This window comes from Prinia subflava, chromosome 20, assembly GCF_021018805.1.
Source record: "Prinia subflava isolate CZ2003 ecotype Zambia chromosome 20, Cam_Psub_1.2, whole genome shotgun sequence".
Taxonomy (NCBI): Eukaryota; Metazoa; Chordata; class Aves; order Passeriformes; family Cisticolidae; genus Prinia; species Prinia subflava.
In genome coordinates, this window is record NC_086266.1 from 6053246 (window position 1) to 6068909 (window position 15664).

Genomic DNA, 15664 nt, shown 5'->3' on the forward strand with positions numbered 1-15664 from the left:
GCTGGGAGCCCTCCCCAGGAGGCACAAAACAACAACAACAACAACAACAATAAATAATAATAATAATAATAAAATATTTCCAGGGTTCCAAGCCCTTTGCACCCCCCAGAAAACGCGAGGACCTGCCCAGCCGCCCTCCAGGCTCAGCCCTCCCTCCTCCATCACCGGCAGCGCAGCCTGGCAAGCACGAAAGAGTTAAGCCGAGCCTCGCACAAACTTTGCGCTGAGCTGAGCTCAGAGCCTGCCTCCCTCCCTCCCTGGCAGCCGGAGCTGTGCTCGCCCAGCCTGTTGCTGCCTCCACCCGAGCCGGGCGCTGCCGCTCCCCGTGCCCCGCTCCGGCGGGGATGCTGCTCCGGAGGAACCCCAGGGAGAGCCGTCCCTGCCCGGGAGATCAATAGCAGAGGAGGAAAAGTGCACTTGGCTGAAAGGACACTGCCCGGACTGCGGAGATAAGACAGCAAATCCCTTCTGCACGGAGCGCGCTGCCCGCGGGAGATGTTCCCGGGGAATCACCGCCCAGCTCGGGGTGTGAAGGGACTCCTGTGCCTCATCCCAGCGCTGCTGCCCCCAAAGAAAGGTAACCGGGCTTTATTCTCCTTTCCCTGGGCACCAACACAGCCGGCACTTCACACATGTTCAGCACGAGAATAAAATATCCTCTCTTCCCTGAGAGAGGAGACACCCTCACCCCCTGCCTCCCTTCTCCTCTCAGACCTCCCTGGATCCCAGGGTGGAATTTGATCGCTCGCATTTGCCAGACATGGGTGGAATTTGTGGTTTTGACGTTTTCTTTGCCTTCCTTCAGCGCTGATATTTTTCTGTCAAGGTGACCTAGGCAGAGCACACCTGGTGCTGTGTGCTCAGCCCCAAACCCTCCTTTATTTCCCAGCCGGATGGGTGCACTTGAAGAAGATACACAATTAATTGTTCAGTTTTGTCCCACTTACCTGTTTGTGAGCGCCAGAGTGGGAGCAGAAGCAAAGGGGAACTCAGGAAAGTTCCTGCACTTTGAGAGCTGCTGTGCTGGCAAGTGATGCTCACACTCAACACGGGAGTAGAGGGAGGCAGGTGGGCAAGACAAAAACATTTACTGCATCTGCAGGATCAGTTTGTACTGTCTGTGTGCACTGTTGGGGGGAAAATCTTCCTTTCTGCTCCCCTGTGAGCCCCAAATGTGCAGAGAAGAGCAATGCAGGCTTCATAAATGCTCCCCAGAACTGCAGCTCACCCTGATAGCTGCAGTGGGAGGCTGGAAATGTCAGTGCCCATGAAGCTGTGGCTGATGAATTTCCTGGCTCAGCGAAACACTCTGGGAAAAAAATCCTTCTCCTGTTGTGTATGAAGGCTTCTGTTTTCATTACAGATTTTTATTAAATGAAATGTGTTGGGTTTGGGTTTGGTTTTTTTAAAATCCCTGATTAAAAAAAGCCACAAACTGATAAAAAAACCCCAAGCGTCTGCTTGGAATCAATCTGCACCCACTGAGCAGCAGTGATCATTCAGAATTGGAGCATTGTTCAGCCAGAGAATGGCTGAATCCTGGAAACTGAGACCACAGGGAATGTTCCTGTGTCCATGAACTTGAGGGCTCCTCATGGTAACCAGTGAGTTCTGCCTCCTCTAATCTGAGTCATCCAGTTCTAGTCTGACCTGCTTTACACACAGAATTATTGTTACCACTTCTTCTCACATCATGTTGGTCTCTACACTCATTCAGCTTCTGTTCCTTAAAGGGGAGTGGACAAAATCTAAATCTACTTAATCCAAAGAGATGTGCTCAATGGGATAATTGGTAGATTGAAAAGCAAAAATCTTTGGGGTTGCCTGGAGCTATTGAATTATTTCTGGCTCATTTCTGGAGAAGATGCAGTTAATGTTGCAGCTTTCAATAGTCTGAATAGTTGATTGCTCCTGACAAATCTATAGTTGAGCCTAAAAAAAAACCCCAAACAGTGCCAGCTCCCCATTGCTAATACTTCTTACTATTAATCTGCTCCTTTTATCAATAAATGCCCAGCTGAGCTTTACTAATTCAACATCTTGGTTTGTAGTTAATCATTGAACCTCAGACTCATGTCCTTAGCATTCTGCAGTCTAATTTTATGAAGGATATAAAGGATTAGGCTCTCTGCTCATTAAGGAGAGAAACCAGCTCTGGCTCTTTCTCTCGCTAACGGAGCAGATGGGATGGGCAAAGGCATTGCTCTGTACTTTAACTCACACAAGTGTCACATTCCAGACTGGTTGCACTTCATTATCAGCACAGAAATCACATTGTAAGAACAGAATTTAATACAGTCACCTTCACACCCTCTGCTTCCCACCTGCTGTGTAACATGAGAATATTCTTCACGGGGGAAGAATTTCCATTTATAGATTCCAAGTGTGAAAATCACAGTTATTGCCCTGTAACTGAGAGCAGAAGAGCCTGGCTGCCCTGCCCATACCTCTGCAGCAGCACCAAACCCTCTGCCAGGAGAACTGGGGTTGGGTCAGCCCCTGGAAAAACGCTGAGCTTGCCCACAGCCTCCTACACACAGCACAGCTCAGAGCCCACTGCCCACGCAGGGACTGCAGAAGTCAAATCCCTGGGTCCTTTTCTCAATGAGAAATTTGGGCCAGTTTATTTTTGAGCAGGATCTGGCCCAGTATTCCTTAAACTGGATAGCTGTTACCTCAAATGCTTTGGCACTGAGAAGGAGCTGGGAGGCAAAGTGTGTCCAAGCCCCCATGTCCCTTCTCCAAAATCTCAGCAAATCAGATTTTTTCTCATCACATGGGTCAAAACAGGTCTTTGTTGTTATATAAAAGTTTGTGTCCCCTGGAAGTCAAAATGTTTTGCAAGCAATATGTCATTTAGGTGAAATGTCACGTGTCAGAGCTTTCATCACATTGACCTAAAATCATTTATTCTGATTATCATAGTATGTTACCATGTTAATATTACTCTAATTACATCTCATGTAGGATTATAGGCAGTGGACATTACAAATGATTGCATCAGTTGGTTCAGTGCTTTCATTCTTGTTTCAGCTAAAACCAAAATTCTGGTCTTATCAGAGCAGAACATGATGCTTTTGAATGCACCATTTACAGTGAAATTTCAGCATTTTCATTTTCTGTTTCCAGCTGGAAGAGCTGAAACTGCTAAAATGTTAAGATTCCCCCAATTCCCAGTAAGTTCTACTGCCAGGAGGTGAGGAAAGTGTCACACCCTGCAGCAGAGTGGCTCCAGGGGGACAGGGGGGGCTCAGGACAGCTGCCAGGGGCATCCAGCCTCAGAAACAGAGATACACAACAAAGGAGACACATGGTGAGAAACACTGGTTGGATTCATATCCCCCCTTCCTTTCTGATATCTGATTCCACAGCCTGTGGGGCCCTCTTGTACCCTGGAGTGATGTGCTCCCAGAGAGGACATTAACAATTAGATTTGCACAGTGTTTTTCTGAAGTTAAATATTCAGTGCTTCTCCTCATCTCAGAGTGTCTCACAGGAGCACGACAGGGGTTTTCTCATCTATTTGCTCTAAAGATACCACATCCAGGCTAGGCTATTTTGGTACCTGGTGTCATTTCTCTCTCTCACTTTTTTTCCTTTAGAAAGCTGCCTTTTTGACCGTTCCTGATGAAAAACTCAGAACTCCATACTCCTTAACCCCTGAATTAGGAGAGAAGAGATTCCCCCAGATGTTTGGCAAAGCAGAAAACAACCTTCCCCAGCTCACCCAAGGATAAACCCAAACCACCTGCTGTGGGAGAGAGAAGCTGAGTGCTCAGTCTGCCTGGAAAAACAATTTGCAAAGACCAAAGCTGTGCAAACCTTCGCAGCTCAGCTTGAGAGAAGGACCAAAGCTTTTCACCATCCAAACGAGGTGACCTACCCAAAAGGAGGCCCAAAGTATTTTTAGGACTGAATAAAAGCCAGAAGGAAGTGTAAAGCACAAGTGTGATGCTCGTTGTCATTATGACAGCAAGGTGTAAAATGGTTTGCAAAGGCCTGTCCCTCGCAGTTTGCTTAACTGTGTGAGCAGCAGCCTTGACACCGAGAGGATGGAGCATCTCCTGCTGAAGCCATCATGTCATCTGTGCTAAGTTTCCTCTCCTGACCTCCTTTGCGAGTCTGGTGAGGGGAGACAGGAGATCTGAGGGTAAATCCAGAAAATGGACCAAAGCTGACAGAGAGCAATGACTGAGATTTATTTCAAGTTCCGTGGAAACCTGACTGGCCGTGTCCACCTTCCGACTCTGGCCACTGAAGTAGACACAACAGCAGACAAATATTCCGGCCTCTACGTGTACGTGGGGCTGTTCCTAACCCTGCTGGCTCTGCTCCTGATCCTGCTTTTCTCCATGCTCCTGCGCCTGAAGCACGTTGTGTCTCCCATCACCTCCCCGGAGAGCACGGAGAACGTGCAGCAGTTCACCGACGTGGAAATGCACAGCAGGATCCCCAGCACTTAGGGAGCCCACTGCAGAGAGGGCTCTGTGCTCAGGAAGGGTGTTTTGTTCAGAAAAAGGTGGTGGGAAGAAGCTCTGGCTGCCTGTTGAGCCCCACGAGCTCTTGCAGAACCCTCAGCAGCATCTGGAGAGTGTCACAGGCAGCACCCATTAGAGTGAGTGTGCAGCAGCTCCCATTAAATCGACATTACAGAAACCTGCTGCTGCCAGGGAGGGCTCACACCCCTCTGAAAGCCCTGCAGAAAATGGGAAAACCCACATTAATGACAGCCAAAAACACAGAGAAACACAGCAGAACGTGTCCTGGAGCCTGTTTGCTGACCTCTCTGTCTGAATCAACAAAGTTGAAGTGGTGTGAGTGGGAAGAGCCCACGGGGCACACACAGAAAGTGTCAGCGGCTTGAAAATTCTCAGGCATTTCTCCCATTCAAGAAGGAAAACATTGAATTGTTCTCTTTTTTCACTTGAATGGCACTTAAACAATGGAGTTTCACAAATACAGAAATGTTTCATCACCTGCTAGGACTATGTCTTTCTGACATTAGAACCCATTTAATGAATAGTTGCAGGCCAGATATCAAAAAGAGACAGAACTTTAAAGAGTAAAGAGAATAAAGCCAAATTTAAGCAAGATTTAAAATAAAAAGAAGCAGCAGCAGCAAGAAATGAGATAAAAAATGTTGAAAGACACTCTACCTCTTCTTTTTTCCTCCTTTACATTAACTGAGCTGAATACAAACATTTTTATGCCTTTTAGGCTCCACAGTATCACTCAGTAATTAAAATTACACTCAGTAAAAGTGTAAGCTTTGGAAGCCCAAATGATATTGCTTTCCAAACAGACTCAAGTTCATAATAAAATGTTCTCTCATACTGGGTTTTCTTCCTCAAAAGGCAGACGAGTTCTTCCAAAGTTTTTTCATTTGTTTTTCTCCAAAGAAATCTGAGGAAATGCCCAGGCCTGGCACTGCAATAAGGAATAGTGGGAACAGCTTTGGACACAGACTAGCAGGGAACATGCAGATGGAAAATAAACTCACTGAGCACTGAAAGATATGATTGGATTCAAATATCCTGATGGAATCTCATGGGGGAAAGAAATGTTTATTTGAATTTATGGAACAACAATCTGACCCAGTCCTGTGAGTGATGTAGGCTTTGTTTCTGTGGATGGAAAAGATGGAACCAAATATGGCAAATCACTCCTGGGAGAGCCACTGCTCCTCACAGAAAAACCTTCAGTGAATTGTTTCAGCCACATCTCGAAAGGGCAGGTATTTTACACAGCTTGCCTACTTTATTACAGTCTAACTCTGGTTCAGCAATAAAATCCCCTGGGTGTTTTCCACATGTACATACACTCTTATTTGCCAATTTTCCTCTCTCCAAGGGCTTGAAAAGTGTGAAGTCCTCACACAAACCCAGTGCAAAATTAGAGAAGGCACCGTCACATGGACCTGTGATAGTAGCACAAAATTTTTCTTCAAATGCTCTGTGTACAAGAGGTTTTTTGCTTCCATTTAAATATCTGGGTGATCTGCTTGGCCTGGGAATATCTGGGCTTTTACAGATGGTTGGCAGGGGGGAAGTGAATGACAACATCCCCACTCTGGATCCATGGGCAGGACTAGTGCTACTTCTCACTGATGTATTGAGTACAAAACCATTTAAACATTGCTTCCTTATACTGAATAATTTCTTTTTACTTCATTAACACTGATGTCTGATAATCATAGAATCCCAGAATGGTTAGAAAGGACCTTAAAAAATCATCTTGTCTCTGCCATGGGCAGGGACACCTTCCACTATGCCAGCTTGCTCCAAGCCCTGTCCAGCCTGGCTTGGGACAATGAAGCAAAACAGGGATTGTGTGAGGGAATGCAGCAAAAAATTCCCTCTCAGCAGTGTCTCTCCATGCCATGCTTGGCTGTGTTTCCCTGGAAAAAAGGCAGGCTGCAGGTTATCCTCCATGGGGACAGCAGCAGGCAGGTGTCTGAAGATCGGCTCCTCGACTCTCAGTCCCACACAAGAGCCAGAATTTTGTGTGATGATCAGGATATTAATCCAACTAAGACAGATGGCTACTGAGTTAGTCAATGACATTTAAGATTAACAAAAATCCATGCTGCTCAAATTGGTTTGGTATGTGTCATTCATGAGGCAGCCCAGCCCAGGCTCAATATCTGACTTACCCTGGGAAACTTCTCCTTTCAAAAGTTACAGCTTACCCAGACCAGAAATGTTCTAACATGCTAATTCAGCAACTAAACCACATTAGCTTCCCAGCACAACTATCTGCAGAAAATCCTTGTGTCCAAGAGTCTGCAGGACAGATTCAGCTTTTATTGGCAGATTTTTATTGGCATAAAATATCAGATCTACTCATGGAAAATGAAAGTATCAAATTCTGAGTGCTCTGATCTCAGCCAAAATTGCAACTGAAGTACATGTCAGGACTGAGCTTCTTTCCACCACACTAAGAAATGTTAATTCAGAAAAGTCTCACAACACTTTAAAACTTATTCAGTAACTATCCTTTAAATAAATGAGTAACCTCTTTATATATCAGATGGTATCTTTGGGCAGACTGGGTATTTTTATACATTACTCCTATGGAATGCAGCCCCATCTCCTCACACAAAAATGTTTTCCTTTCTAAAGCTTCATTTCACAGAAAGTCTATGTCCCACTTGACACACTTACAGCTCCAGAGGCACTCAGGGTGCCTCATTTGTCTGTGCAATGCCAGTTTATTTTAAAACCTTTCCCACTGAGAAATAGAAGAATGCCTTTTCCCTCTTTTCTTTATCATTTGCAGTGTCCCAGACCTGAGGGTTGTGTCTGGGAAAAGAGACTGTTGGGATGTGTTGGCCTGTGTTTGCTGAGTGGAGTGTGTTTGCCCTAGTGGAGTTTGTCATTCTTTGAGAAGCTTTAAGAAGCTTTAAGAGGTTTTAAGAAGCAATTACTGAACTTCTGCAGTTTTGCTGCATCTTGGAGCAGTGCAGGTCTCCCAACCACACCCTTCCCCTCCTGCAGGCTGTTCCCTTCCCACTTGTCCATCTGCTGTGGAAAATGGGGTTTTTTACAAAAATAAAGAGGCACAGTGCTACCAGTGGTGAGTCACTGACTGCTGTGTGTGTTCCCACCCGAGGATCTGAGGGACCAGCTCACAACAAACAGCGGTGCCACTATTCCAAACCAGCTGCTGGCCACAGGGAGTGTCTGGGCAAGAAAACCCTCTGGCAGTCTGTGTGAGTGTGGCTTGAACCTGCTCAGTTTGCCCCCATCCTTACTCCCATCAGACACTGGAAACAAACTGAGTGTTGAGTGAATTCCTCACCTCCTCCATGGCCTGCCTGCGGGGGAAGGCAGCCACCTGTTGTTCTGAAGGAGCAGAAAACGCCTGAGCATCACCGCCCCTCTCACCAAAAACCCCCAGTGCTCCCAAATCTCCCAGGAGATGCTTAGTCTAGGAGCTGGCAGGAGTATGGTATGACTCCCCAAACCATACAGGATTAATCCTTGGTTAATCTCACCCACGTGATTTCCATCCACAAGCATGAATTTTCTGTATTAACAGACCCTTAAGTATTGAGCAGAAAGGGCTGATAATGGAGAATATGTTCCTTCTCTATGCCAGAATAAAAATAAATATTTTCATATCCTCTCAGGGCTGCAGAGAAAAACTTGATTTAGCAGACATCATAACTCAGCAGAGGATTAACCCTGGTCCTTGATCCTTCCCAAAGGATTTTTATTCGATTTTACTTGAAATAGAAATAAAAAGTGTTCGAAACCCAAAAATTATGTGAAGTCACCCCTCCATTTAACTGACAGCACTAATGAAAACTTAGATGTATGACTTGTCCTCACTAGGAACTTTTATATCCTTACACATCCTTACCCTGCAGTCACTGGGAAGTGCAGACTCCAGCTTTGGAGCAGGGTGGAGAGCAGGAGACCTGCAGACAACTCTGCTGGCAGGTAATGCCACAAGTCACCTGCTTTGCTGCAGGTTAGGCAGCAAGTGAGGGGAAATTGTGAAATGGTTGCACTTTTCTTTTCAAAGAACATCTTTGTGTTGTGTCTACACTTCAGCTTAATTCTGGTACGGAAAGAATGTTTGTTCACAGTTTATTCCTGTGCCCTGCATGAACCAGGCAGTTGTACAATGGCATTCATGGCTAAAAACTCCAGATATATCTGGAAAGGGGAAATCCCAAGCAGTATTTTTGTTGGTACATGAGCTGGAGACTCAAATGTTGACATTTTGGTAGACAAATAAAGCTAAAGATGGTGAAGTCTGCTCAATCTTTGTAGTGGGCTCAAAAAAAAAAAAAAAAAGACTTCACAGATTGTTAAGGGAGAAGGATAAATACTTGTGGATTGGGGAAGGTATTTTCAGTTACAGTTCCTGACACAGATTTCACAGCAAGGAACTGCATGTTATGCATTCCATCTGCCAAAAGCCTTATCCCATAAAGCCCTCTCAGATCTTCACCTTTCTCAGGCTTTTCCAGAAGTTGTGAGGTTCCAGCAAGAGCCAGGGTAGTATTCAATTCCTGGTGTTCATTCTATGGGCACAAATATCAAAATAAAGCCTAAAAAACCTACAATGATAATTTGTTTTCTTGTACACTTGCTCTCCAGAATGTGATATATGAACATTTCCTCCTCAGTCCTTTCATTATCAAGAATAGTTAAAGTTTCATCTAAGATGACCGATGTTAAGAGTGAAAAAAATAAACCGGATTTGAATTTTGATGGATTGGGTTTTTCAAAGGTACTTAGAATTTCTTCAGCTGAAGGCAAAAAGAATTTGTCCAGCTGTAGTCAAAGCTAATTTGTGAAAGCAGATCTGGCTGCAAGAGGGAAGGTCTGTGCAATTCATATGTAATTAATAAATAACCCACTCCTTATACTCCCACCTGCATTTCATGGCTATGTAAACTTGTCAAACAAATGATGAATAATTCAAAAGACCTTCTCCTCCTTCCCTTCTCCTCCAGATTTATTAACCCATTTTCAAAGTATAATTTGATCAAGCTAATAGCCACAGACTTCCTAAGCTGACTCTCTCTGCATTAATTCTCTCTGCATGGCCATAGTCCTACTCTCATAGCACCATTTAATAAAAATCAATTACAAGACAACAAAAGGCACCTGAAAGCCAAATGAGAGCTCAGCAACATTCTTTGATGCTTGAAATCTGTTCTTCTTTGCAAGCAAGAAATTTATCTTACTTAAGCTGGGCTGTTGTTCTGAAGCCAGTTCCTCTTCAAGTCCTCAAACACTGGGACCACAATAGCTACAGGATGAAGTTTTTTATGTAGTTTTATGAAAAAAAAAAAACCCCAACAACAACAACAACAAAACAAAACCACATCCTTACCAACAATGCTGAAAGATCAAGTAGGACCTGTCTGGGATATTTCTGTGTGCTCCACATGTGTGAGCAAATAACGGCAAAGAATTTTTACAATTCTTACAATCCCTCCTTACAATGCAAGGGAGATTTGGAAGCAAACTGGCCCTGGGCTACCCTTTGGACTTGTTGGGCAAGCAAGTGGGAAACTCTCTGCAGGACAACAAAGAGCCATGAGCTGGATTTGAGTGGACCATGGGCTTTGGCATCCTCCCATTCTTCTTCCCATATCAGAATTGTGTCCTTGGCCCAGAACTCACACGTGGGTGTTTCCAGTTTGCTCCTCATGCCTTAGCAATCCTAATTCAAACGAATTCATGCTCACAGCAGTTAACATGCAGCACTTTTTGTAATGTTGCTCCACAATCTTTAGGTGATAAGGACCTGTCCATGTTGCTGTGGCATGACCAGCACATAATGCCCCAGGATGCTCAAATCTGGGCCGGGGTGAGGTTGCTGCAGGAGACTCAGTGGCAAATCTTACAGCTTGTCACTGCAGAATCAAACTGACGGGGGCTTGCTGTTGTTCACAAATTCTTCATGATTTCACACCTTGGGAAAGCTCTGAGCAGCCCTTTCAGCACTGACTCTGTCAGGATGGGAACACCACACCAGTTTGCACCTCACGTTGGCACCTAGAGGGGAGGAAATGTGACTTCTTCTTGTTGTTTGTGTCCAACCAAACAGAGGAAAGCAGGAAGAACCCTGAATGCACCTGGTCTGGGCTAATGCTGTGCTAAATTTCCAAGCTGTTTATTGTTTCAGAGCACAACCAGCACTGAAGGGATGGGTAACAGATAACCACAGCACAGCAATATTCTCCACATGCACTTCTGCAAGCTTCTCAGGAAGAAAGAAACCCCTGGGATCAGAGTGCTGAGGCTGCTTTTCCTTTGTTTGACTTCTGCTGGTAACTATCCATCAATTTACTGTAGATACATCATTGTTCTGCTGACCTGCTTCCCTCCACTCACACTGCTCAGATGAATAATAATTTGCTGCAAAGCAATTTGGAAAATAAATGCTGACAGACTGAGTGTATACTTAGCTTAGGTGAGACTTTGTTCCATTTCTACTATTTCAATGAATTTTGCTGGCTTAGAATTCTTAAAACGTCCCCAAAAAGAAACTCCTTTTGTGGAAATTCAGTGCCTTCAAGGCCCATGCTGGACAACAGCAATTACAAAGAGATTAGGAAAAGTTTATCATGCTTTGAGGTGTGGGATGTCTTGAAGGCCTTTCTCTACAAAGCTGCTTTCCATATCCATGAGCAAGTCACAGTGCAGACATAAAGCTTGTAGACAACACCTTTATATTTGTGTCACTTCTGCCACTTAAAAGCTCAGATAAGCTTTTCCATCTTATGAATACTGAGTAGTTGAGCATCGTTTCCTTTTTTTTTTTTTTTTATCCTCCTGAGGAAACCTGAGAACACAAGAATTATTCACACCTCAAGAGCAGGGGACAGAGCAAGATACCTATCATGAAAACTTTGGGTCAGAGTGTCCAGTTTTTGCAGGCACACACATACCCATGACACAGAGAATATTAACCCATGTAAGAGGTGTGCAAGGCCAGGGAAGGTGTGTTGTGGATGGATGTGTGACTGTAGCTTTCTCCTGCTGTTTTACTCATGGTCCAGCTGAATCCAAACACAACAACCACACAGTAAATCACGGAATGAATCACAGCAGAGTGCCAGTGATGTTCATGGAAAGTAAAAATGCTCATTAGGATACATCAGACAAAAAGATCAGTCATTTCTCACTTTGGAGCAGCGTGACCTCCCTCATAGCAGGCAGCAGAGGCTGAGAAACCAGAAACAGGCAAACCAAAATCAGGAGTCCAAGCTGCACTGCCAGCCTAGAACTTGGGAATGCAGACAGACCCTGAGTCTGCTTTGTATTTCTATTTATTAGACAAAGCTAGGTATGACCTGCTTTGGAAATCTCCTTGGCCAGGCAGCCCCTTCCACTGAGGTCAGGTAGAGCAGACACAGCTTGGCTGTGCCCAGTTCACCTCCCTGCACACTCCACGTGCTGCTCCTTCCATTCACCTTGGCACAGCACTGTGGCAGCCACTCACAGGAGCTGCACACAGGAAACTGAGAGCAAGGAATGATCCAGATAAAATCTTTGAATGTAATTTAAAGGTAAAATAAGGAGAAAACAACCAGCTCTCCCTGGAATGCTACTGCGTGAGTTGAGTTCAGTGTTATTGAAGCAGGAAGAGAGTTGCAAGGTTTTGTCTACCAGAGATTTTGTCTTTCTGGGTGTATAAATTCTCTCAATGGTTTCCTTGAAGGAAAGACAAACATGACAAACAAACATCTCTACAGCCAGGGAGCAGTGAGAGCTGCTGTCACTCCCTCATGTGATTAGAACCAGCTCTACCAGGTTTTCACCTCCCAAGGTATCACCTTTCAGCAGTGACCATCATTTGGTTTGGGGTTTTTTAGCAGACCAGTCTGTAAATAAATGCAGTCTTGCTCTGGGGAAGGCTGTTTATTCTTTCTTGTAAGTGAATCTGAAAGATCTTTCATTCAGTGGTATGAAGTATGAACATATATTGCATTCTATTGAAGGAAAATAAGGGTTTGGATTCAACTTCACCAGACAGCTGGGGAAGGCAATTTCAATATTAAACATTGACTCTTTATTTAATACTGCTGGTTTAAAACTCAAAGAGAACACCAGGCAAAATAAAATATGTGAATGTGGAGTTTTCATCCCTGAGTGACCATAGCCTAATCTTTGTCACATCCTCTGTTGTGCCAAAGAAGCCATGCAGCTCTTCTCTTCTCTTCTCTTCTCTTCTCTTCTCTTCTCTTCTCTTTCTCTTCTCTTCTCTTCTCTTCTCTTCTCTTCTCTTCTCTTCTCTTCTCTTCTCTTCTCTTCTCTTCTCTTCTCTTCTCTTCTCTCTCTCTTCTCTTCTCTTCTCTTCTCTTCTCTTCTCTTCTCTTCTCTTCTCTTCTCTTCTCTTCTCTTCTCTTCTCTTCTCTTCTCTTCTCTTCTCTCTTCTCTTCTCTTCTCTTCTCTTCTCTTCTCTTTCTCTTCTCTTCTCTTTTCTCTTCTCTTCTCTTCTCTTCTCTTTCTCTCTTTCTCTTCTCTTCTTTCTCTTCTCTTCTCTTCTCTCTGTTGACTTTTTTTTCACTCAGGAGTCTTTTGAGCAATCCTCAGCAGAGCTTTGCAGCTTAGTGAACCATCTCAGATCTACAGAAATCCAATCAAATCAATGCTGGAACTTGGGCTGAAGAATAGGGCTGCGAGTGAGAAAATCAGAGTTTTTTCCCTTCTTTACCAGGCAAACCACTCTGGGATGTAACATGCCTGGTGACAGAACCCCTGGTCTCATTGTCTCCAAATTTCTTAGTGGTGTAGAAGATGTTTTCAGCCATTTTATTCCCAAGTTCTCTAATCCAACAATATTCCTTGAGTGTATGTCAAAAAATCCACCAGCAATCATTTGACAGTAACCTTTCATAGATCAATCACTTTATCTAGTACAAGCTTAGATAAAGGATGAGAGGAGTTTATACAAATTACACATTTCTTCTTTGTCTCCCAGGCTAGCCCTTCATGTTTTTCAGGGTTTTATTGATTTGTTTCTCTTTTTTTTTTTTTCCCTGTGGCTGGCACAGGCTCTCTGTATCTATTGCAAATTCATTATAATTGGAGTTAAGATTTTTAGCATTTCTAGAGGGAATTAGTTCTTTACAGAAGAAGGGCTTCTCCATTGTGGGATTCATACCATAATTAGACAAAATGATGGGCTAAGTCCCAGTGGAAAAAATGCACTGTAATTGGTGTTCATTTTTGTTACATAAACCCATGGAGATCATGCTGGTTCCTCCTACTGCAGCCACTTCTGAAGCACAGCTCAACTTAAAACTGATGTATCATTATTATCTAGAACCCACAAATATCTTCAATACTTTCATCTGAGCCTGACGTGAACCTTCTTCCTCTGAGCAAAATAAAACTGAAGACCAGTTTAAGGCATCTGCATTATCTAATTTTAGAAGTCACAGATTACACCCAGCCATGCTTTAGCTCGTGTTTGTTCAGGCATCCTTGAACTCAGAACAGAAACACCTGGCATGGCACAAATCACATTTGTATGCCAAAGTAAGGCACAGAAGAATTTCTTCCAGCCTGCACAGCACCTGGGACAAGAAAATAGCTGATGACAACCACAGAACAAAGGTACCAACTCTCAAGAACAGATCTTATTGAGTGCAAACAAGATTTTGTGGAAGACAAACAAAAATATTTAAATGTGTTCATTGCACCTAACAAACCCTTAGTGAGGATGGTTGTTATTAAGGATTAACCACATATTTGTAATTAGTTTTTAGGTGAAAAATACCAGTCTCACAAATTTTTGCTGTTACCTGGCTGATTTCAGAAAACACAGGATGTTCACAATTAAGCCAAGTCACATCAACCCCAAATGTATTTTTACAGAGAAACAAACCAGTGCTCTGTGTACATGCAACTCCTCCAGCTAATTAGCACCTTGGGGTAGGTTGTTCATAAACAGAAAACAACAATATCCCAGCAGTACCTTGTGTAATAACAATCTCAGAATCAATGATTTTACCTGAATCCTCACCAAGTCACAGCCTCACAAAATAAAAAATAAAATTCCAGGTTCAGAAAAACCAAAGGGAATGATTTTGACTATGAAGACAGAAATCTAAGGCCCTGGAGGGACATGGGACACTCCTTCAAAAGACATTTCCTTTTGATCTTAGGCATGGATCATTTCTTTAATATCAAGCTCATTACCTTTGGAAAAATTAATTTATTTTACTAGTTACACCAGAAGTGTCAATATATAAGTGTGGGTGCTGCCAGGCAATTCCATCCCTTTGATAAGGGACAGAAAAGGAACATCATTTGCTCCATGGCAAAGGCAGGGGGTCAAGTTCAGCACTGTGACAGCAACAGTGGCCCAGCAGCCTGCAAGAGTCCTCAGCCCAATTTCTGATGGCAAATATCCACACTGAAACCTCAGAGCCAAAAAGGATTCATCCCAGTCATACCTGGGATGAATCTGGTCCAATATTTCTCAGCGAGTTGTAGAATGATGATTTATTTTAATCCAAAAGGATTAAACATGGACCATGCTGCAAAGTGTGAAGAATTTTTCAGCTTTAAGAGTTCCACCTTCCAAGCAAGGCACACAAAGCTGACCTGTCTGTACATCTGCCATGCTTCACCCCACTTTGGGACAGATTTAGGGCTTCAGGCTACCCTGAGCCATCAGCCCAATCTGTGATACACTCACAAATCAAGAAAGCAAAACCAAGGCCCTTCATTTGGACAGATTTAAACATGAATCACCATTTTGAGATGGCACAGTGACAAGAACAGCGTTTTGTAACAGGAAACGTTGGTACACAAAGCCTCTTTTAATGAACACAAACATTCAGCAGCCTGAACAGCTCTTGGTTTCAGCAGGGAAAGGGAAAGGGAAAGGGAAAGGGAAAGGGAAAGGGAAAGGGAAAGGGAAAGGGAAAGGGAAAGGGAAAGGCAGGATTGCTGTGGATGGAAGTACAGGTGGCCACACATAAGTGTTCTAAAGGATGAAGCAAACAGGACTAATCTGAGTTCAGAAGATTTCTCTAGAGGCAAGATAATGAAAAATATTCTTGTTTTGACATTAGTGCATGCAGTAATAATGGCTCTCCCAAATGCAGCACCGAGCTCTGATTTAGATCTAAGGCATCCCAGTCATACCTGGGATGAATCTGGTCCAATATTTCCCAGTGAGT

At 43.8% G+C, this 15664-nt stretch overlaps 1 protein-coding gene across 1 annotated transcript; it reads left to right on the forward strand.

The window, feature by feature from the left end:
• Window positions 1-257: 257 nt before the first annotated feature.
• SERTM2 (serine rich and transmembrane domain containing 2) lies at window positions 258-9789 on the forward strand. Its single transcript, XM_063416821.1, has 2 exons — window positions 258-577; window positions 3603-9789. The coding sequence occupies exon 2, from the start codon at window positions 4188-4190 to the stop codon at window positions 4461-4463; it is 276 nt and encodes a 91-aa protein (XP_063272891.1). The 5' UTR covers window positions 258-577; window positions 3603-4187; the 3' UTR covers window positions 4464-9789.
• The last annotated feature ends 5875 nt before the right edge of the window (window positions 9790-15664 follow it).